Source organism: Falco peregrinus, chromosome 3 (assembly GCF_023634155.1).
Source record: "Falco peregrinus isolate bFalPer1 chromosome 3, bFalPer1.pri, whole genome shotgun sequence".
Taxonomy (NCBI): domain Eukaryota; kingdom Metazoa; phylum Chordata; class Aves; order Falconiformes; family Falconidae; genus Falco; species Falco peregrinus.
In genome coordinates, this window is record NC_073723.1 from 57,119,227 (window position 1) to 57,142,385 (window position 23,159).

At 37.8% G+C, this 23,159-nt stretch overlaps 1 protein-coding gene across 2 annotated transcripts in view; it reads right to left on the reverse strand.

Annotated features, from left to right (window-relative positions):
• RBBP8 (RB binding protein 8, endonuclease) overlaps positions 1 to 15,337 on the reverse strand; it is a 40,026-nt gene extending 24,689 nt beyond the window's left edge. Inside the window, exons 1-5 of one of the 2 annotated variants that reach the window (XM_055800716.1) lie at positions 15,238 to 15,337; positions 11,855 to 12,075; positions 6,618 to 6,660; positions 2,833 to 2,928; positions 750 to 862 (exon numbers count right to left, since the gene is read on the reverse strand). In XM_055800716.1, the coding sequence (XP_055656691.1) occupies positions 750 to 862; positions 2,833 to 2,928; positions 6,618 to 6,660; positions 11,855 to 11,966 (364 nt within the window). In that variant the 5' untranslated portion in view covers positions 11,967 to 12,075; positions 15,238 to 15,337. The other variant, XM_005243281.4, reaches the window with a different exon arrangement.
• Between the last annotated feature and the right edge of the window lie 7,822 nt (positions 15,338 to 23,159).

Consider the following 23,159-nt stretch of genomic DNA (forward strand, 5'->3'; position numbering starts at 1 on the left):
AAAATCTCACTGAACGTCTGCTTGTTCTTGATGCAGCAAGACAACTAAATGGTATAATACTTAGTTAATGGTAAAGACACCACCAACATTTTTAAATCCTGTCCTGTATTATTTAGCACTTTATACAACCAATCTTCCCAAACTCTGTGAAGAGATTTGTTGTGTCAGGCCCTCATGTTGCCTAGAACAAACAGTTTATTTTTTCCTGCCCCATATATACTACTTCCTGATTTCAAAATGAGCTGGCTATAAACTGCCTGGTATAAAGCGATTCCTTTACGCCTTCAGAGGGTTATGTGAAGGTTTTGGGTTTACTGCCGTTAAACTCCCAAGACGAGCTACAGGACACAAACTAAACCCAGGAAGCTTCTGTTTGAACCTGCTCCTTTGTGATCACCAGTTACTTCTGAAGTCAGGGTTTCCTTAGGAAAGCTGGCAGTCCTTCTATGTCTTAGCTGTAGGAATAAACAGAAGCAGCCACACTTTATCTAAAGTAGCTAGTTTACACTGCAAGATTTTACAAATCAGTTCACTTTTAGTATCAGCACTACAATCTAAGAAGGTGGGTCAAATGACTAGTAATTGGTATGTTACACATTTTCAGAATGTAGAGTTAAATATCCCCTTGACTGAACTTCTTGGGCTTACTAAACACACCATACAAAAATTATATCAAGTTACAGGAATTCATGAAGAGCTAGTTTACAAAATAGTATGTTTTCTCTTCAGACTTGTGGGTAAAAACTCACTAAGCTCAGTGATAAGTTTAAGATTCTGCTGCCGGATATTTTCAAACTCTTGCTGTTTCTTTCTCATATGTTCTTCGGTTACAGCACAACGATCACATAATCCCGCTCTTAATCTACAATAAAAGCGAGAAAAAAAATGTCCCTCTTAAGAAAATATTGCCATATGTGAAGCAGATACCCACACTTAACTGGCCTTTTGAACAATGAAAAACAGAAAATTTCTTGACAACCACACAGACCATTAAGTACTCTTGTTTTCTATGTTGACATAGTAGTATTTTGAGACTTCTGAACTATCTAATACTACATATACTAACATTTGCATATATGACTGTAGGTATTGGATACTTCTAAAGCAACATGCATTACTTAATTGTTTATTAAATAAAGCGGAGCATTCTACACCTTGCCAGTGAAAGCCTTTGTGAGGTGTCCTACTAATAATCCTGTCAAATGTAAATTACCATTCATTATAAATTCAGTTCATACAAGCAAATGCAAACAAGCAAATCATTTTAGTAAATATATTATGACTTCATTTAAGACTGATATATCACTGTCATTAAGCAAAGTAATCAAATAAAAAGTACAAACAGCAAATTCACTCTAACAAATCAAGCAAGTGTGAAATCCTTTATCTAGACATCAGTAACTAGAAGTGGCTCCAAAAGTCCATGTGAGGCATTACCTCCACTGCCTCCAATTGTTTAGATCAGCTGTTTAAAGCACATCTATCAGAAAAGGACTTGTTACAATTACTCCATCTTACTTGACACATTCATTTGTGCATTGTAATGTGTATCCGTTTTACAGGTGACAAGTGTATTTATTTCTGGTACACAACAAAAAGCTAACAGTATTACCAAAGTAAAAACCAGACTCTCTTTTGCCTGCTAAATAAGCGACCAATTAATAAAGAGTTCTGCATTGCTGTTGTTAGCACATGAAGAATTAAAAAAAAAAAAAAGACACCAACAAAAACCAAACCACCACCAGCACCACAAACCCTCCAACCAAACAAAACATCTAACTTCCCAATTCCACAGTTGAATATTGGAAGTAAAAACCATCTTGGTTTATGGGTATTTTAATATTGTGGAATTATAGAAAAAGTAAAATACTGAAATGTCTCTTCATTCTAGTTTATCTAACTAACTGTATAATAAACACAGAATTATCAACCCCATGTATTAAACCACGTTAAATGATCCTTTTGTTTTCTACAGTCTGAGTACTTCATCTGCTAAGGGATTAGGGAAGTCCATTCGCTCTGTAAATGTCTTTCTGCCTGTGCGTTGTGGAAGTTTATTATGTGCAGTTACAAGGTTATCCCTAATGCCTTTCACAGAGAAACAAGAGTTGAAAGCAAAATTTGAGGATCACAGCTCTAAAATTTGAGATTACACAAGAATGTGGGAGAATAATGTACTATGTAATGATCTCTGTTCTCAAGAAAGCTTCTGAGAGACTATTAGTAGCAAATTTAACGTACACTTTACAAAACAGGTATCATTTTAAGTAGTGCACTGTAATTTCATGTCTATTGGTTTTAGTTTGATATATCAGATTAAACAGCAAGAAATAAGGGAAAGGTGATCAGAATGTCTAAGTCCAAAAGAAGGCAAAAGACAAAGCCTGCAGGTTAAAGAGACAACTGGTAGAAGACCCCCTCAAATATGGAAGATTTCTAGTAAGTTATTTCACGAGTTTCAAAGTATATTATATAATTTACCCTTGGGTTTTGTACTTGTACTACATATCAATTGATATCAAAATTACCTCCACAAAACTGGATGTGAAAGAATGTGTTTTAAAATGGCTGTCTGCCCCCCAATCTCATGTATTTAACTTCTGTTTATCTTAACTGAACCAAGTAAGCTAAGCACTTCAAAAATAACAAAAATTTAATTCAGTCAGAAGAATCTAAATTCTACGCTTTTCTTTAAAACACACTATTTAGATTGTATTAGAAAAGGACTGGTTTACTCGGAAAAAAAAAAAAAAAAATCACAACTTGTGAAGTATCCAGAGCTACTCTGTAAGAGCAAAACACAACAAACCCAAAAGCTACAAGATACTACACCTGTCTTCTAAAACCTTGATAGTGTCATGAAGAGCTTTTTGCTGTTCTCTGAGCTGTTGGTTCTTGGTATAAAACTCTTCAAGCCTCTCTGCATCCCTAAAATCACATAGAGAAAACAATTAGTTCTAGCTTTAAATTGCAGTTATTAGTCTTTCAATAGAGAATTCTTTCTGTCATTTTCTTGGGAAATGCAATTAGCAGCAGCACAAATATGAAGTTGAAGATAAATGAAGCAAGCGTTTCTGATGAACATTTTTAGAAATGTCTGAGTTAGAAGCTAGCTGCTCCTTTCCTAACTCATATCACACTTTTCAGCTGCATACACAACATACAAGACAGTTAAATGGTCCCTCATGCTATTACATGTAAGACTTGTACTTTCACTTAGAGATGACAAAGTATTCCAATCCTGTTACCTCAGCTCATTAACCAAGTACAGCCAGGCCATGGCAAAATTTGAAATCTGACAAAAGCAGTCTGTATTTTTATGATGTTTATGCCATAAAAAGTTTTTAAAAAAATCACTTCATTCTCTTTCATGTAACTTTCATTCATGTAACTTACCGAAGGTCTAAAATATGAAGTTTTAAAGTATTTTGTCAAGCTACCTTTTAATCATTCTAAGACATTAAGTATTTGTAAAAAAAAAAAAAAAACTCAATAAAATTTAAATACACTAATACTCCATTCCTCTCATCTAAACTCTGTAAAATGTCATATTAAGATGGTAAAACTGCAGAAGGAACTAGTTTTTTTGGGGGAGGCTGTTTTGTTTGATAGTTTATTGGTTTTGAGGGTTTTTTTTTTCCAGAATTCCAATACACCTGATAAACATGACAGATGGTTTTGGCTATGAAGGCACTCTACATAATGAACCGTCTCTGACCTAGCATTTACAAGTCATTAGCTCCAATGCTGAAGTGGGATACAAAATAAGGTGCTCATTGTCAGCTGATTACCAAGTCTGAAATACTAAACCTCAGGTATTCAGATGCACCAAGGAGAACAAGACCTCCTATGTAAGAGTACTGTATCTACAATGTAGTAATTGTAGAAAGATTCCAAACAATAATTAAACCATTCGATATGTGTTCAGTCACATCACTGATAATATTAATCATCTAGAAAATTAACCGATCAATTTAAGATTTCACAATGTGGAAGCAACTCATGATACACCAGCTTAAGTTAACAGTAACAGCAAGATTTCATCCTTGTAGATTAAAAAGTGAAGTAACTACTTAATTTGTGAATTACACATAAGAAATAGCAAGATGATAAACTGATTTTTTCCAGGAAAGTGGAGCCTCTAAGTATAAAACATAGCACCAAATATTTGCTAACTGAAAGCCATCTAATAACCTAATATAATTTCATCTACTAACATAAATACTGTGATACTGGAATATTAATCTTAGTATTCAGAAACCTTATCTTTAAAACATAAAAACCACATACGCTATTTGCATTCTAATGGATGATCTGATAGCATTTCATGATACAACTTGGAACTCAAAATCTTTATAAACTTCATATGAATTCTTATTTCCAATTGACTAAAGATTCACCAACAGACCAAATAAGCAACTGAACTCTGTTGCCACTTTTTTTTTTTGTAATAATTTCTCAACTCTTACGCGCAGTTAAACAGCAGCTGCAAATAGCACACTGTGTTCTACTAGTATTGGAGTTTGAACAAGAAGCCATATAAAAGCCGACAAATCTTGATCTTGAGGAACAGGTACATATTCAAGGGAACAGGATGTTAGCCATATAGGTACTCTGGATTGTAAACGCTACTATAGGTTTGGTGAATTGCTTGGTAAATACAGGGAATCCTGATGGTACCAGAATAAGCTGGATGCTGTTGTGGATGTCATTAGTTAATCTTTCATTTTGTGATCCTATCCTGAACTGTTCCTTCAGCTGCCACTGCTATCTTCTAGCGGCTTCTCTGCAGCCTAGAGTCCTCAGAAAATGCAAAGAAAACCCTGCAAAAATGCACCTGCTCTGCAAGCATCAGGGTGACACCATGCAGACAGAAGTCAAAATGGTAAGCAATTATCTATAGCCTCCACCGATGAGATGTGCATGTATGATGCTGAAATATGAGTACACACAATACTGTACAGGCTCAAAGTGCTACTGTGGATTATCAAATGCCAGCAATCTGGGCAATACTTAACTGAAATAAGAAAAACAAAAGCCCAGGGGAGTCTGAGCACTACAAAGGATAAATAAAATCCAGAAAGATATCTAGGGAAGAGAGCAAAACAGGAATTATAAAACTGAAGGCAGTTTCTTCCAAAAGCCTAGAGAGAAGAAACAAGAACAATTTTGCTGGAAGTGAGTCACTGTTATAATTACAGAACAGTTATTATAGAAGTAGACAGCAAGTTAAGTATGTACTGTAGTACAATCAAATTATAGCAGAAAAGCCAGTATCATTATAAAATGCATTTACATACTTCATGTTACAGGAGAAGGAAAGATTGATTCCACTAGAGGGAATTCACTTCTACGGAAAGAACACCTTTTTTCCCCTCCCAACCAGAAATATAAGCACATCAGGGAGTTTAGAGAATAACTGTCAAAAATGTTTGAGAGTTGCTTGAGTTACTATTGTACAAAAAAGCTCATGATGACCTAACTTTTGTAGACTAAGGGAGGGTTGTTTCCTGCTTACACAATTTGAAAAGTGTAACTAAAAAAAAAAAAAAAAAAAGAGACAACTAAAAAAACTAATAGGAAATAATGAGAAAAAAACTGACTAGATGATGACAGAAATGCTAATTCTGAAAAAGCACAAACTGCTTGATAGTGCTGTGGCTGCACTTTAAAACTAACCTTGTGTAACTTTGACTTTAGACAGCAATGCTGGGAATGCAAATATGCAGTATTTTTGCTAATTTTAAGAAGAGTTTGACTTCTTTAATATATCTAATATAATTAAATTGTTTTCCAAAGTAGAAAAAGATCAAGTAATCTATTTTTTTCCTCCTACACAGTACTTTATAAAACACAAGTCATAATACAAGTCATATACAATATTACCATTAATATTAATGAAACCTAAAGTAAAAATGTAAATAAGAATCACATTAGCATAACTTATCATTTAATTAAATATGGGTTTAGTCAGCAGAAGGAAAACAAGAGCTGTTTTAAAGCTGCAAATATATATTGTGATTCTACTGGACATGTGAATCTTGTAATTCAGATTTCTCCCACCCCTCCGGTTGCTTCTAATGAACATAACTAAAAATAAGTAGCAAATAATAACTGCAAAAGACGATACACATATCTTAAAATATGAGAATTCAGTGAAAATTAGCAGAATCTTTACTTAATGACTGAAAGCTGAGTTAAGGCACACCTCCTGATACTGAAGGCAAATATATAGCAAAAAAAAATTCTCAAAAAAGTTGGGTTGTTGTCCTGTCACTTCTCTTTTACAGGTACAACCTCAATTTTAAAATGTCTCCGTAATTATCTTTTGTATTTGAAACGTCAACATCTTGATAGGCATCCTAGAAATACTGTAGATAAGAAAACCTTACAAGTTACTTGTTCAAGAAAGGCCAACCTAGTGTTCAATTTACACACCCTATAAAGAGTTATGTATATCTTTAGATGACTTCAGCTGAATTAAAGTGAGAAGAGTTTTGTACATGTCTGAAGGAAGAACCCATGAAACCTCAATTGCTCTTACAAGAATTACAACTCATTAATGATAAGTCAGATTCTCCTTTAAAAAAAATCAGATCATTAGGATGAGTACTTACAAGCATCTTTCCTTTTTCAACTTTGATATTTTCAGCTGTAAGCCTGAAAAGCGGAAAGCAAAAAATACATGTTACAGAATTCTGATTTTAATAAAAAGTGTGAAACAATAAACTAACTCTCCTTTTGCCAATGACATCTGCAAAAGAGAAAAAATATCAATAATTTGGAGAGAAAATGGTTCATTCTGGACCTCTTGAGTATATTCTACAGGATCTTGGAAACAAATATAGCTATTATATCTCTAGGAAATAGAGACTTCTTAAACAAACAAGCAGATTTCCACTTAAACGGGTATAAAAACACCTTTGTAAGAAACCACACACAAATACCAAGCACTGTTAATATATTTCCATTGACTATGCCTACATAAGTAGCATAAAATATGTTCTGTGTACACATTAATGCGTAATACTACACTTGAAATGTAGCATCCAACCACTGAACTGAAAAATTACAATGTGTATGCAATAAAGGAAACATCAAAAATACATGACTCAAGGATTTAAAGCACAAAAGGACAACATACTCTATTGGAGGTATGCTACCAGGCCCTCTCAGCCAAAGCTTCTTTAGAACATCTTACGGTTGAACTGAGGAATAGTATTTCCCCCGCAGTCCTTCTCCCACTAAGGCCCACACGATACTAAATGTGTTTGCAAACCTTTTTACTTCTGCACAGAACACACAACTGTTGGTTTCTGCAGAAGGGGCCAGATGACAGTCCAGCCAATCTGCTTGCAAAGTTTTGGGGGGGTGGGGGGGTGTGCAGGGACAAGAAGATAAAGGTGCTTTACATATGGCACTGCTTAACAACTGGGATGCAGTGCTATGGAAATTTATGTGATACTACCTGCACATAAGCCAGCCATTCCTATTCTAAGTAAGTGGTCAGAAATAGTCAGACTCCAATGGTATAACATTTAACATGTAACGTAACAATTTCCTAAGGTCATATTTTCTTCAAACTATATAAAGTTGGGAGCAACTTCGGGTTTCAGGTAGAACATAAGGTGTCTTGTAAGCCTTCTTGCAACAGCATTTGTCATTTAGGTTAACAGTATAAACTTGCAAAACCAGAACACTTTGAAGAAAGCTTCTGACAATTTCGAATTTAAACCAAAACACATACCCTATACTACATCTTACTATAGAAAATGTAGGTTAAGGCAGTTAACAGACTTCTTTTTTCTCTCCCCTACTACAATCAACTGGGAACAGCTCAAAGGGGAACACAACTTGCTTGAGAAGGTTTACTCTTCAGGCTACTCACAATGTAACAGTCAAGCCAGCTAGAGCCTCAGTGAATGCTACAGACTGCTACAAGATGCCAGTGAGACAATGAGATACAAATGCACAGACACTAAAAAAAAAAGTTATTAGGAAATTCAGCAAGATTTCTTTTATCGCTAAGTGTTCAACACCTCTGAGATGTTGTGTTCTATCATGCAGATCAGCATAGAAAGAGGGTTTATTTTTTTAAGTAGTTGCTATTCATCAAGTCAATTAGGCATCTGCAATTAGAACCCCTATAAACCGTGCTTTTAATGCTGCTCCACGCCCATTGGAAGGAATGAAGCGGCACAACAATGCATCTCCTGTATGAACAGGCAGTCTGTTCAGCAAGTATTTAGGATTGTAACGTTGGCAACCTGAGCCACAAATTGAAGAGGCAGCGCTCAAAAGGCCCAGTACTGTGCTACAGGTAACACTATCTCCCCTCTCACCTGAAATCAGGAGGAACCAAACTAGTTACTTAAAGGCTGCATTTTTTCTTAATTCAAATGACTGCAATGAGAAGGCAGGAAACCAGTTTGTTACATTTATTCAAGAGCATTGAATTACTACATCACATGCAATCTCTCCCTTTTGCTTTTCCAGAGCACTGGGAGGTTTAAGCATACTCATTTAAAGAGCTTTGCTTTTTCAGATTTCCTTATTTAACATTGTAGTGAGCACATAAACTTAGGTGGTACTACACTATGTACATTCCCAATTCAATTTTATCTTGCACACAATATTTCTGTGGAGTAGGCAAGCTGCAGACTATATAAATCTCTTAACTAGAGCTCATAAGTGCTTTAGTAAATGACACTGTCCCCATTAAAGTGATGTAAACTTTCTTTAAACTATCATTAGGCAGATTAATGAAACAGATAACACTATCTTATGAAGCTTGCAACTTATTACCTGTAATATTTCAATTAATGGCTATGATGTTTCCATTCTGATGAAATTTCAAATGCATTAAATGCACTTTCTTAAAATTGACAGTGCCTGGAAAGCCTGCAGTATCTTTATTGCTGAAGTTTTCCTGGAATGGGTTGGACAAGCTTCTGTCGACAATGACACAGACATAAACCTACCTTAAGGGTATAGAGATGGGCTAGATGACCTCCTAACATCCCTTCCAGCCCTGCTGTAGATAATTATTTACTTTTGAGGAGCTTCCAGCCATTTCCTTTCCTACAGCAATCTATCAACGACAACCGATTCCCTCATAATTGTTTCTGCATCTGTGACTACAGGCTTTTTCCCTATCTACTGGTATCTTTAGTTTTTCAGAGGTAAGGAATAATTTAAAATAAACTGGCTATTTCTTGTACACAAAACTCTCCTCACATTGCCATGTTGAAATATGTTTCTTCTTAGTACAGAGCTTTAGGCTTGAATTCATCCTCAAGAACCACGCCAGTAAGACCTACATGCAGCAAGTATCCATATAATTATTTTGAACTAGATGCAACTATTAACACCTGCAGAAATTAGTCACTTTCTAAACAGCATTATTAAATTCCTTTCTAATTTGTGAGCACTACGCAAGTATCCCACACATTCTGCAGGTAGGAAACATAAGTAAATATCATTTTAATGACCATTATTCTAGTTGCTGAGCACATCTGAATTCCATGAAGAGTCAACTGATGCTGACCATGCCCAATGGAGACTGGGTTGTAGGAGTCCTAACCGTTGTCACATAATGAATTTAAGGGAAAGCGATAACTATTTTGCCTGAAGAGTGCCAAAATTCTGAATTTTTTGCAAATGATCAGTTTAAAAGAATAAGCAGCTGTGTTTGTTTAGCCAACAGTGGAAAAATACACCCTTTACAATATAGTACTATAAAAATTCAATAAAATCAATTTCAAACTGTTTGAAGTGTTCTCTAGTCTAAATTCTCTCTATATATACATATCATAAATTGTATAATATGCCTGACCATTTCAAGCCCATGTGTCATAAATCCTACTTTTCATGGATTTATAATAATAAAAATTCCACCATTACAGTGTTCAGTACATTCTGCACTGTACATGTAAAAAGCTTTTTCTCCAGCTACTAACATTCCCTTAATCCACCTTCCACCACCTTTAAAATAATTTTTTGCTGACATTTAGATTGGAAACTCATGAGTCAATTTTAATTCTTATTTATAGACTTCAGAAACAAGCAAAGTCCAGGCAAGCCTGTGTTTGATGTTTCTAAAATATCTTCCAGTACCATTTTCTATAAGAGGATCCCCACCTTTTGAAAAAATTAACTATCCTTCAGGCATGTCTTTGATGTTATCATGGAAGACCTAATTTTACCTAACACGGTGTGGGACATACTGACAAAGGGCTAGGCATGAAAAAGACTGCCTAGTGGCAAAATTATCTGGCCACACCCAGCATGCATTCTAAAGAGTATCTTCATTCGCATAAAGAAAACCAAAACTCTAAAATCACGTGCTGCACATCCCAAGAAACTAGAGAAGGGGTCACTTAACATTACCCTTTACATTAGAGCTTTTTGTTTGTTCAGTTTTTGTTGTTCAGACATGCCACAGATTGCCAGATCCCATTCTGTCAGTACTTCCACATTTATCTGCAGTTGACATCACACCCACCCCAAAAAAACATTAATAATTTTAAAAAAAGACAAATAAAAAGAAAAAAACCCAGAAAAAGTAATAAAAAAAATAGTAAGATTTTTTTCTGTTGTGAAACACAATATAAAGTTATATTTCATATGGTTACGCGTACTTTTTTAACATAACAAAATGCTACTATCTGGTACATCTTTCAGTTGCCAAATTGATAGGTTTTTTTGTTTGTTTGTTTTTTGTTTGGTTTTGTTTTTGGTTTTTTGTTTTTGTTTTTTAATTACTAACACAAAGTGTCAAGGCCCAGTGTTGCAAATTGTTGAGTCAAGACTTTTAGTGGCAGGTATGAAACATCTATACATTATAAAACAATCCCCCACAGGTTTTTTGCAATTAAGAAGTGATGATATAAATGGACCTAAATGAACAGACCTGGAACTGTTTAGAGGCTAGTGGAAACGACCAAGGCCATGGAAATAGTCTGGCTACAAAGATCCACTAGCATGACTAAAGCTCTTAATTCACAAAATCTCACCTGCTTTTATTCCAGCCTAATAAATACTGCTTCATACATAAGGATATGCTTGTTGGAAGATTCAAATACTGTTCTACTTCCATCTAAAAGAATGGATTGTGTGACTTAAGATTAGTAGAACAAAATGTTACCTTCTTATTAAGTACTTGTAACAAAGCATTTTATGAATATTACTTGTAAAACAATATTATAAGAATATAAATACACAGTGCAATAATTCATCTTTACTTTGAGTGTTATTAATTTCCTGCACTACTGAAGAATGAACAGACACTAACAGTCAATGCATAGCAAAATCGATATCACAGGTCACAAAATATAATGTAAGAATAAGCAACTATCATAAATTTTGTTGAGAAAATTTAGAAGGCTAAAAACTGAAGAAATGCTTCTCTAATACTAACTTGTAGTGGTATTTTGCACAAGTTAGGGAAAATAAACAATACATTAAAATGGCTTGTATCTGAAGTGACTAAAACCAAAGAGAAAAGAAAAAATTCCATTGAATAACTTGAACTGGAAACTTTGAATCATAATCCATTAATGATAAAGTAACATTTAAATACTTCCTAAGCAAACACAGATCCCAAGTAACATTGTGTTACTTTTTTTTTTTCACCGACCTAGCAAATCCTTTATACTTGTTGATAGATTAAATCTAATCCTGTTGACTGGGCTTAGGTAGTCAGTCTGTAAGGATCATTTGCAATTATCCATCCAACTTTCTGCATAAGACATTAAAAATCTATTCAGTTCCATGCAGACTGAGCAGTACTTTGGTTCAAAGTTTTCCTGTGGTAGCAGCCAGCCTTCTGTGAACCCGAACTTTAACAATTTACCTTGTACTTCTTTATCATGACATTCTTTCAGTTTGGACCACAAGTCCTTGAAGAAATCTCCTGTAGGTTCTGCAGAACTAGGGCTCCCACAGCTTCCTCCAGATGCATTCATCTTGCTTTTTTCTGCTCCCAGCTTGACTTATTTGCAGAACTGGCAGACTCTCACACTTTAAGTTTTAAATTACATAGTTATGAAGCTGTTTCTGAAGACAGGTGTATGCCTGTAATGACAGATCGACAACACTTATGCTTGCATTTATCAGAGTATAACTTGCAGCCATGGATGAAATACAAAGCTTACTGCCTATCCTTTGTACAACTTGAGTTGTACTTATATACTGACAGTCACCCTGAAAGTGTGTAAGATGCTAAGTATTTTGCTACAAGTAATTATAAACTAACAGAATTCCTTCCCCCCTCCCCAGCTTAAACAGCTATCAACTAAGAATTAGATTAAGAGGCTTAGGTCTCTATTCTTTTCCTATGTAAAGCTACAGTTAAACAGAAATCCTGCTTTCCAGAAGCAACCCATGCTTCCAAAATCTGGCTGTTACCAAAAGTGTTTGTCAAAAGTTTTATCAGAGATTTATTTGTGTATATACATCCTTTACATAAACATGGATTCAAACGACACCCTTCTGCAAAGTTCACATCCCCCTGAAGTCTTCATGATTCTACATTGAAATGATTCCTACTCACCGATGAAAAGGAAATAGGAGAGAAATGTCAAATTTATAAATGTTCAAAACATTAGTATTTGAGAACTATCAAAGTAAGATAGCTCTATCTTACAAGCCAGACTGCCCTACACAACTCAGAACTATCACAGCATAATTCTTATTTGTATTGAAGGATTTTTTAACACAGATGATGCCCTCAGGTAAACTACACAGGAATCATGGTACTCTGATCTGGGTCTGAGCCAAGGTAAGATTCAATTCTATCAGCACTGGTGTCCAACATTGAAATATTCATGTAATCTCTCTGTCCTTCAGTTCCCTCTGTGTGAAACTGGTCATTTGAAGTTTTCCCTATTTTTATGTAGCCAATTTTAAACAAACATTTTTGAATAGGGGCTGTGTCATTACCAGGCTGACATAGCTATCTCTATTGCTCTGTAATATAAATTACAGCAACTAAAAAAAAAACAACCCACTAAGGTGTTTTGTACAATTCCTAAAGCAGCGGTCTGAGCAAGCAAACCACAATGTCTGTACAGACAAATAAAAGGAGCAATTGACTCTCAAATTTCAGACACAAATTACAGTTGTAGTTCAGATGATACAAGGTCTACAATTAGTTAAGAAGCTGCACTCCCTATCTTGACAGCCTTCAAGTAACTTAAAACTATTTGAATGCAACTGCTGATTTAACTGGCCCCCTAGATTCACCACGATAAAATGTTCGGTTCAGTGGTCATGACCTAGTGTAGGGCCTGGAGGCCTTGATTCTGGTCTCCTTTCTCCTATCTCTGTGCACTGTCTTAAGCAAGTCACTTTTCTTTCTGTTTGGCTGTCTTTAGAATAAAAATAATGGAGTAAATGGACAAAGCGTTATTCCTAACAACACGGGATCACTTGAACTGTATTTTTTTCTCTAGTATAAGGATACTTAAATGCCACAGTAATGGACCTGACAGAACACTCAGTATAGGTAGTCCCACATTTGCTTTAACACTCTGTCCATAGAAAATTCAGTGTCATTTCAATACCTGGTTTCAAGTTAGCAAATGTTGTTATATTAAATGAAGTCCTTAATACAAAATAAAATTACCTTTTCAAATTAGCCAAGCCTACAATTCTGCAGCAGAAGCCGAACAGTAACCTGCTCGCATCTTTGCAGCTGAAATGCTCTACTTTGTGTACAGTCACATCAAGCTATCATACAATGCTTCTTTGTGGAACTGATTGCCTAGTGACATTAAGAACATCTTTTAAACTCTACTTTTCTGCCTTCAACAACAGTATTTTAGAAACTATCTTTTTCTCTGTCAAGTGCTAGTGGAGCGAAATCAACAAACTTACTATCACTATCTCAGATCTGATTATGTCAGGTGAATAATTCTAAAGAAAAGGGCATCTGAATCTAGAATTAGTGAAGGCAGTCCCTATTGGTTTTTTTCTGGTTCTTTTTTCTTTCCACAAAGATGAGCTTTAGAAAAAAAAAAAAAAAAAAAAAAATCACAAACTTGCTCAGAGTTTCCACAAATGATTAGGATGTCAAATGAATACAAACAGGGGAAAAAAGGAGCAACACATTTTTCCAAGCTTCACCCACTTCAAGATCCCGAAATGACACATTACTTTCTACAGGTGTTCAACCTGCCTTCAAACAGAGTGCCCCAAACAGGTGCTCAACCAGAGCCTTTGACAGGTCTGGGCATTTGCACAGGTGTAAAAGGCATTCAGTGATGTCAGCTTATTAGCTCGGTCTCCAGTTCTAAGAAAGGATTCTCCAGTCCTTACGAAAAAAACATCACCTGAGCTGGATGTATGGGCACTTTCAGACAGAGAGGGAACTGGAAGCTGCCCGAGGGGGCGAAGGAAGCAGAATGCCAGCCCTCTCCCGACCGGCGCCTTTCTCAGGCAGGGCTTTACTCCTACCCTCCCGACCAACCCTTTCACGAAACAACCTAAACATATATTTCTATATCCCTCTTCCTTCAACCGCTAACTCCCTTCGGCATCGTAAGCCTTTGCACAGCTTCCTAAATGACAGCCTTCCTACGCACACCACCAGCGCCGGCAGTTAGCACCGATAAAGCACTGAAGCTGTTTATCTGTATTTGTACTCCGCTGACAGACACACATGGCCTCTCTGTGATTCTGGAGCGCACAAACATTCCTGAACCCCTGACCCCCACCAAAAAGCCTGAGCATCAGCTGCTCATCCAAACTCAACTCTCCTGTACCGCCCAGAGGTGCTTTTTGTCTTTTTTTTTTTTTTTCCCTCTTTGCACAAACACTATACAGAAAACTCACTCGTATGGCACGCCGGGATGCTCTGAGAACTCCTACCATGACCAGCGCCCGAGAGCTCGCCAGGCGGGAGCAAGCCCCCGCGCTCCCGCCACCCCGGCCGCCCGCCAGGCGTGTCACGTCCAGCCCGGACGGCAAAAGGGGTGGGCATGTCCCACACGTCCCTTCCCCCGAGCGGCAGCCAGGCCGGCCGGAGCCTCCGAAACGTAGAGACCGGGCAGGCGCGGGCCGCGCCCCCTGCCCGGGGGCTCCCGGCGGGCGGAGGGCCGGTGTCTGCAGCGTGCCCCACGGGAACTGTGGGCCGCGGGGAAGCCCCGCTGCCGGCGCAGACCCGTCCCCGGAGCGGGAGCGGCACGCTCGCGGCCGTTACCAGGCGGCGGCGGCGAGGGGAGCGCGCGCCGTTACCTGGTTGGCTGCCGGCAGCTCCGCGCGAAACGGCGGGAAAAGGGAACGTCGGGGCCGAGCGCCTTTCCTGTGGAGGGAGGTGGAGTCCGGCCAGTTCTCGCGAGGCTTCGGCACTGCTCTCGCGAGAGCGGGGCCGCAAGGGTCTGCTGCCCCGGGGGCTGCCTTCCCGCCCGGCCGCGGTGGCGGCTGGCGCCTCTGACACGCGTTCAGGTGCCGCGGGCTCCGCCATTTCAGACACCCACCGCGTCCGACAGGCGTTGTCCCAGCCTTCTTCCTCATCCTGTGACTGGCCTGGCGTTCGGGATTTCCACAGAGAGCATCCAGGAGAAAGGCAAGGGGATGAGCCAGACCTTGCCAGGTGCCACAGTTAAGCGTGGCAGCAGGCGTAAAACACTATGGAAAAGCAAGGGGTGTGTGAGAGAGCCTGGATTAAAACAAAGGCTTCCCATGCAGGGGGAACCTACCTGAAAGAAATATTTGCTGGCTTAGATGTAAAGATCTTCAGGATACGCTGCTGGGGCAGAAGTGGCCTTGCTAATATTCAGGCTGTGCTGCCAGATCTACCCTTTGCACAGGATTTGCCTTCTGCTGACTGCTGGGCTTTACATACATAAGACTTATTTGTAACGCCCCCCGCCCCCATGATCTTAACAGATTCCATGTGTTTGTCGTTAATTAGCATACAGCAGAACACCCTAGGACATATTTTAATGTTTTATATGAGTATGAAAACCGGTAGGCTCGTATAACTAGTATGGCATAAGGCAGCTGAACTTTTGTGTCACTTTAGAGACTTCTACCAACATATTTTTTTTGCCCAAAATTGCAGGTCAATGTTCTTTCATTCATTGGGACCAACCATGCTGCCTGCCGTGAGATAGACCCCTTGACAGTTAGTTTGTAGTTCTTTTCAGTAATGAAATAGAAGCAAAACACAGCTTTTCACTATTCCTATTCTGCCTTAACACAATTCCATGGGACCGTTTTGGCATGTATAGGAACACTTGCAGAGACAGCGTAGTGGCGTGATTAGAAGATACAATGGTGATCAGTTTGCAAGGGCCTGTGCTACAAACACATGCTTTCTAGATTATTAATAGCAGTATGAAAAATTTAGGTGTTCAGGTATTTGGTAATTGTTAGTAGCTGTTCCACTTTACTCTTGTTAGATTGCTCCAGTCTCCAGAAAGTATCGTAAACGTGGCATATTTACAACGTAAATAAAGTGGGATCTGAAATACTATTTCAAAATTTCTGAAATATTTTGAAATACCATCAGACAGTCCAAAGTGACCTGTGATTAAGTAGGCTTTACATCTGTTGTTCAAATTTGTTGAAAATACTCTTGGTTTCCCATCAAATATGTGCCTTGAGTTTTTAAGTATTTTGAAAAAGCTTGTGGTTAACATTTCTGGTCATTCCGCACCATTGTTTAGCCACTTATTTTTCACCTGAAATAAAATAAATCAGTGTTCAGTAGCTCAGCAGCAGATTACTTTCATTGTAAGTTTGATCCATTATCATATCAGTACACATATGGTAGAACTAAAATGTTATGGAAGAAATGGTCACAATAGGTTATGATAAACGCTCTACTAGTCTTCTTAAATAATGCCCGTGGGCAGCTTTTTATTCTACTTTTGAAACTTCTATAATCTTAAAGTTTGTGGTGTAGGAAAGTAGTAATTTTCTCAGAGTTAAGAGGAAGAGATGTCTTATATATATACACAATCTGATAAGTAGCAATAAAACAGCCCTCTTGCCAATTATTCGGGTATTTTACCATAAACTGTACCTTTCTTTCTATTTATAGGAAGCACTCTGGAAAATAGTTATATAATCCATTTTATTTCCCCATAAACTGTGTGAGCAGTTTATTCTCATATTCTCTCGTTGAACTTTACAGCAGTATAAATCCATTGACTTCTATAGTGTTAATCTTACCTACTCAACAGTAAGTGATAACGGATTAAGACCGGCAGTTGAACTTTGTCTCCCTTAGAAATTTATTTGATTTTATGTATCCCATAATCACATACTTGGCCACCAATTACTGGATAGATCCCTGGCTCATTAAACATATTAGAAAACTACTGAAGAGTCTGATACTCCACATTCAATTGTATTGGATGTCTTAAACTGACTTGTCCAACTGGAACTACATCTCATTCATCTCATAGGAGTAAACACACACACCTAGACAATAAAACTGTGGGAAAAATGCTTCACCATTGTTGCACTTGAACAGATATGAAACTTTCTATGGTGTCATGGCTCATGTCCAGATTTCAAAATAACCCTTAATACAGCACATAAAACTAGGTGACAGAATACTTTTCCATGAGCAACTCTGCAAAAAGGGAATCTAGTTTAATCCTAGCCCACTTTAGACCTGGTTGGTCTGAAATGTTTAATCTTACTAATAGTATGTGAAGCTGATGATTTTCTATTATACTTTAGGGATAATGCCTTCCTTGTTAATGATTGGATTATTTACCAGCAAATCAGCTGATGACTGAGTTTCCATTGTAAGAGTACTACAATGTTGCAGCACAGATAAAATAAAAATTAGCCTTTAGTTCACACACACACACTTTTTGGGAGGTAGTACGGAGGCTGCATCAGTGTTTCTAACCATTCAGGTAGGAGAAGCTGACCTAGCTCGCTGCATATGCATACAGAATAAAGTTAAAAGAGATTAGTAGAAAGCTTACATTTTTTACTTCTATTACCGTAAATTTGGATGTAAAGATTAAAACCAGCTTTGAATGACACTGGGGAACTCCAATTTAAATATTTGAATTGCTTTAAACACCATGGTAAATGTGTCATTCTTCCTGTATATATAAATAGATACATACATATATATCTATATATAATAGTGAAGTTCTAATTTATTCATATGATATTTAGTAGATAGCACATATACATTCATGGCCAGTGTGCTCACAACCTCCTTGACTTGCAGATCTGCGTTTAGGGATATCTTTAAGAATATCTTGCTTAACTCTCTAGTCATGTTCATTTAATGAACATTATGTTGCAGTTGCCAACGAGGACATGAAAGGAGCCCAACATCAGATGTAGCAAATAAAAGCATGTGGCACAATTCAGCTGCTACCTAAACAGGATTTGAGCTGGGAGTGTAGGAACAGGCAGTCCTCTCAATGGTATGATTTCTTACAGCTGGGAGGACACACAGAGCACACCACTGCTGTCTGGCACAGGTAGTTGCTTTCTTTGGAAAAATAAGGAGGAGCCACTCCATCACCCCCACTAGTTGAATGTGATTCTTCTCAAGCTGCTTGCATAGCCACTTTTGAAATCGAGCCAAGATCAAATTCCCTGATGCCAGTAACATTGTTCCCTTTAAGAAACCCTCTTCTTTGGAGTGCTTTCATTGCTTCTCATCTGTAGTCAAAAACAGTCAGGATATATTCCACTGAAACTCTCAGGTCTTTTAGAGAGCCTTGATTGGGGGGGGGGGAGGGGGGGGAGCAACCTGAGGGATGCTGTTGCAGCACCCCAGTGCAGTCTTCCTGGTCCTCAGACTCTAAGCAGCAGCATCTACTTGTGTTGGCTGCAGACGGAAATGTTTCTCAGGTTAATGTGAACAGTCTGAGTAGATATGCATATTTATCTGAGCCTTGGGAGGCTGTTTCAGGCTTGGAAGGCTGAAGTAAAAGTTTACAGATCTGCATACAAAATCATGCCACCTACCTTTTACTGTAATGAATGACAAAATTCAGGACAGGAAAACAAGCAAAAGAGAAACAACATATGGGAAATAATATTTTACTTATGTTTTCAGAAAAAAAATCCCCAAACAATGGCCCCTGCCCTTCCTGCCCCCTGAAAAAAGCAGCTGAGGAGACCCCAAATAAAACAGAACACAGAAACTGGAGAGAGAGAGAGAGGATGGCAAGAGGTATTTTGAAAAAACTGATTTATTTAGTTTGAATTTAAAAAATGTGCTGTGTTAAAATTGTGTAGCTTTAGAAATCAAAGCTCTCATGTAGCATTTTACAGGTTCTACAGAGAGTCCCTTTGTAAACTATACAGTTCAAAAAGCTGTAATTTTTGCTTTTGAAAATGGTTTATTCCTTAGCAAGTTTTCCTTCCATACTTGATAACAATATCAACAGAAATGATAAAAAATAAATGTTTTTTATAATGAATGTTTTTAGCTTCTGAGCATACAAATTTTTCCGTATGTTCTTTTCCATTTTCCCACACTTTGAAGAAAAATTTTTACATCAGATACAATGCTGCTAGTGACAAGGTCATTTCAATCTGCTATTCATTGAATTTTTAAGCTGCTCAGGAGGCCTTTTTATTGGCACTCTGCAAAAGAATAATAATGTTCATTTTTGCATCAACCTGAAAACAGCTGGCAGTAAACACCTCCATAATTGAAGCTTCCTGTTGTGTGACTACCATGAAGTCTTACATAATCCTGTATAGATATTTTTGTGTCTAGTGGTTTAGGTCCACTGGGGATTCTGATTTATTTTTTTTTACATCATGAAAGAGAATGGTTATTATTTCACTGAAAGATAGACAAAAATAAGATTTCCATGGAAATGGAAGTAGCTATGTTTTCAAAAATGTAGTTATGGCAAGAAGATTCACATTTACTTAAGTTAAAGAGTTATTTTGTCCTAACAGGCATGACAAAACCTGTCTTCATTCCTTTCTATTCAGCTCAGCAAGTACTTCTGTGCTCCAGTAGTTAATCAGTTACTAGATTCCACAGCTTTTGTTTTCACACTCTTTAATTTTTCTTATTTGACACAGAACTTGTGAAAGGATTCAGTTGCAGATACAGGTACAACTTTTGGCTCTGCCTACTCTTTATGATTAGGACTGCTTTTTGTGATCATTGCCACCACAGTTACTCATTCTAAACAGGCAAATTTCTGGTAAGTATTTAGAAAGAAAGCAGTAAGAATGACTTTTCCTATCTTACCATGAAGCCAATTCTAAATATGTAAATCTAAGTTTAATTAACTCCCTCCATAAAACTGAACAATTCAAAACGTTAGACTGGCAAGAATTACTAACCACACATTTTACTGTAATGGCACTATGCCTTGTCACAACAGTGCTGTTAGGAGACATGGATTATAAAAACACTATAAAAACCAAGACCAACAGGCAACACTTAAATGACTTGCTCAAAATACTAAGTCATTGGCAGTGAAGTTTCTGTCTCACTCCCATGCTTAGTTCATTGAACCATCATCTCTCCAGTAAATACTCTTGCAAACAGAGCAGATGATGTTGAGCTGCACACAGAAGGGTCAAAAAGCTGCACTCACAAAAATCCTCTCAACAAACGCTATAGAGACGGGCAGTACTCAAACACGTTAAGGAGATAGCCATTATACCACTTCAAGCATAAGAGAAATTTTTGCTTAAGGTTATCTTAAATTAATTTTAAAGAAAGACTTTCAAAACTCACCCTTCTGTTTGAATTGTGAAAAGTTCTGTTCTTGATCGGGGTGATAAATATTTACTATTGACTTCCCCTCCAGCTATAAACCTCAAGTGTAAGTAAGATGAGGAAGCCACTGTGGACCACACTAGAGAATGCCGAGAGGAGATCTGCTGCACCTAAGATATATACAATGTGCAATGGATAACCTAATATGCCTTTCATTTAACTGGCTGGGCAGGTTTCTGCATTCTGGAGAGCATGGAATCATACCAGAATTTGTTGGCATAACAAGCCTGTCAGACCGGTTCCCAGGGCGCCCAGGAACCTGCCCAACCAGTCTGCATCAAAGGCCGGCCCAACATGCTGCAGCTCAGCTCAGGCTCAGGGAGGCTTCATACGCGGTGAATTATTCACGCCTCTGTCAACTCCCAACATACGACTCAGAGAGAATGATGTAGCCTCCAGCAAAATAATTTACTGAGGGGTGGGGGAATGATACATCGTTGTTAAGTGTAGCAAGATCTTATTGTTATAAATTTTCTTTCATTTTATATGCAGATGCACTGGGCTAGAGGTCTTGCCCAACGTAAGTACAAAGAGAAACAGGAAAGAAAGTACCTTTTTTTTTGTAACACTAACTATACGGGTTTCTTATAGTCAAATAACACCAAATCTTTAGTGTGACCAGCTAAAAAAAACCCCAAATTATGCTCTAATTCAGATTTATTTCCAGTTCTGCTCTAAGTCTTTAGGTATACCTACTGTATATATAGGATTCAGCATAGCTTTGTTACATGTGGGAGACGGTACTCTGGGAGCTAGCACATGGAATATCCACCTCATGACTTTGGTGGAGCCCTAGGTCAGCGCAAGCTCACCCTGAATTATTTCACAGGATATTTCAAGATGAAACAGGTCAGAGAACATGGATTGTATGGGACATGCTTCCATAACTGTGAGGAACTACTTGTGAGGCAACATCCTGCTTCTCTGAAAGATGCAGCAGCTGCCCTGTTACGATAGCACATGGGCTGCAGCAGCAGCAGCAGCGCTCCTTCTTGTACATGGCTGGGGGGCGAGAATACTTGCACATCAGTCCTTCATATAGCGTAGTTATCCAGGCTGTAGGCAGAGATCAGGATATGCCCCAACAGAAGCCTGCATCTGTGTAAACTTACTACTTTTTTTTCTCAAATACAAATATAGACCATAATTTTCAGATCTCCTGTTGTGGCTGTCAGAGATGTTGACTGAAATCAGTAGGAGCTGTAGAAGTTTAACACTTCAAAATGTTATCATGGGTATATACAATCAATCTGCTAAATTTATGCTTAGGCAGGTTTCCTTGTATTTTATTTAGGCACCTAAATCTAAACACTCAGGCTTGAAAAAATTGGCTCTATTCAATGTTGTCAAAGTCTCTGAGTAACTGTAGAAAGCGTTTGTTCGTAAAATGACCTCACAGTGGTATCATTTATCAGATTTTAGATCTTTTCTTACTTACCCATAATAGTTACTAGACAACAAGTGGTCAGCACAAGAAGTTACCATCAAATTCAACCAGCATTGTGCCACATGGGCAGTTTTTTCATCATTGACCAGAATACGTAAAAGAAATGCTGATACTTGAATATACTCAGATTATTTCAGTACAGGAACACAACCTTTCCTATAGCACTACATCTTATGACAGCCTTGAAAGGAAGGCTTATATCTGAAGAAGGCAACTGGATTACTAACTGAGCTAAAATGACAGATGTATGCTGTTTCTGCTTGCAGTCACACCACCTTAGGCTATGATTTCATACAGCTAAGCAGGGCTGGGCTTGGTCAGTACTTGGATAAGAGATTTACAAAAAATCTGCTGCAGGAAGTGGTTTTGATGATTCAGTAGGCTATACTGAATAATTTGGTGATGTGATGGAGACATTGGGTTCTGGATATGCCACAGTCTTAGTGCCACATAAAATTGAAGTTTTTAAAGGCTCCAAAGCCCTTTCCATAAGCACTACATCTTGAACTGTAGATCCTTGTCCAACGTGAATGTACTATGTCTGCCTGCAGTTTTTTTTATGAGTGTCACATAACTGGATAAACCACGTAACTGATTAACACAGGTAATTTACCACCCAAAACAGCTGTTAGACTATACAATGTGGAAAAGGTTCTACTTGCTTAATAAACTTAAGGAGGGCTGGTGTGCTTCAGAGCTGGTCTACTCCTTGCAGCTATGTCAGCTGGTCTCGTAAAAGATATTGTCTGAAATTTTATATCCTCTATCCTAAGCTCATTGTTAAACCTGGAACCTTACAGTGAATCTGGTGGTGGGCCTTTAAAAGACATTGGGCTTGGCATTTAACTGTACACTAGAGTCTGAAAAGTACCTCTTCCTTTTACTTGATAGCTTAAAGAAGAGTTTGAACACATTTTCTCCTCTCCAGTCTTTTGCTCCCCCAAACCAAAACCACCATGTACACACCTT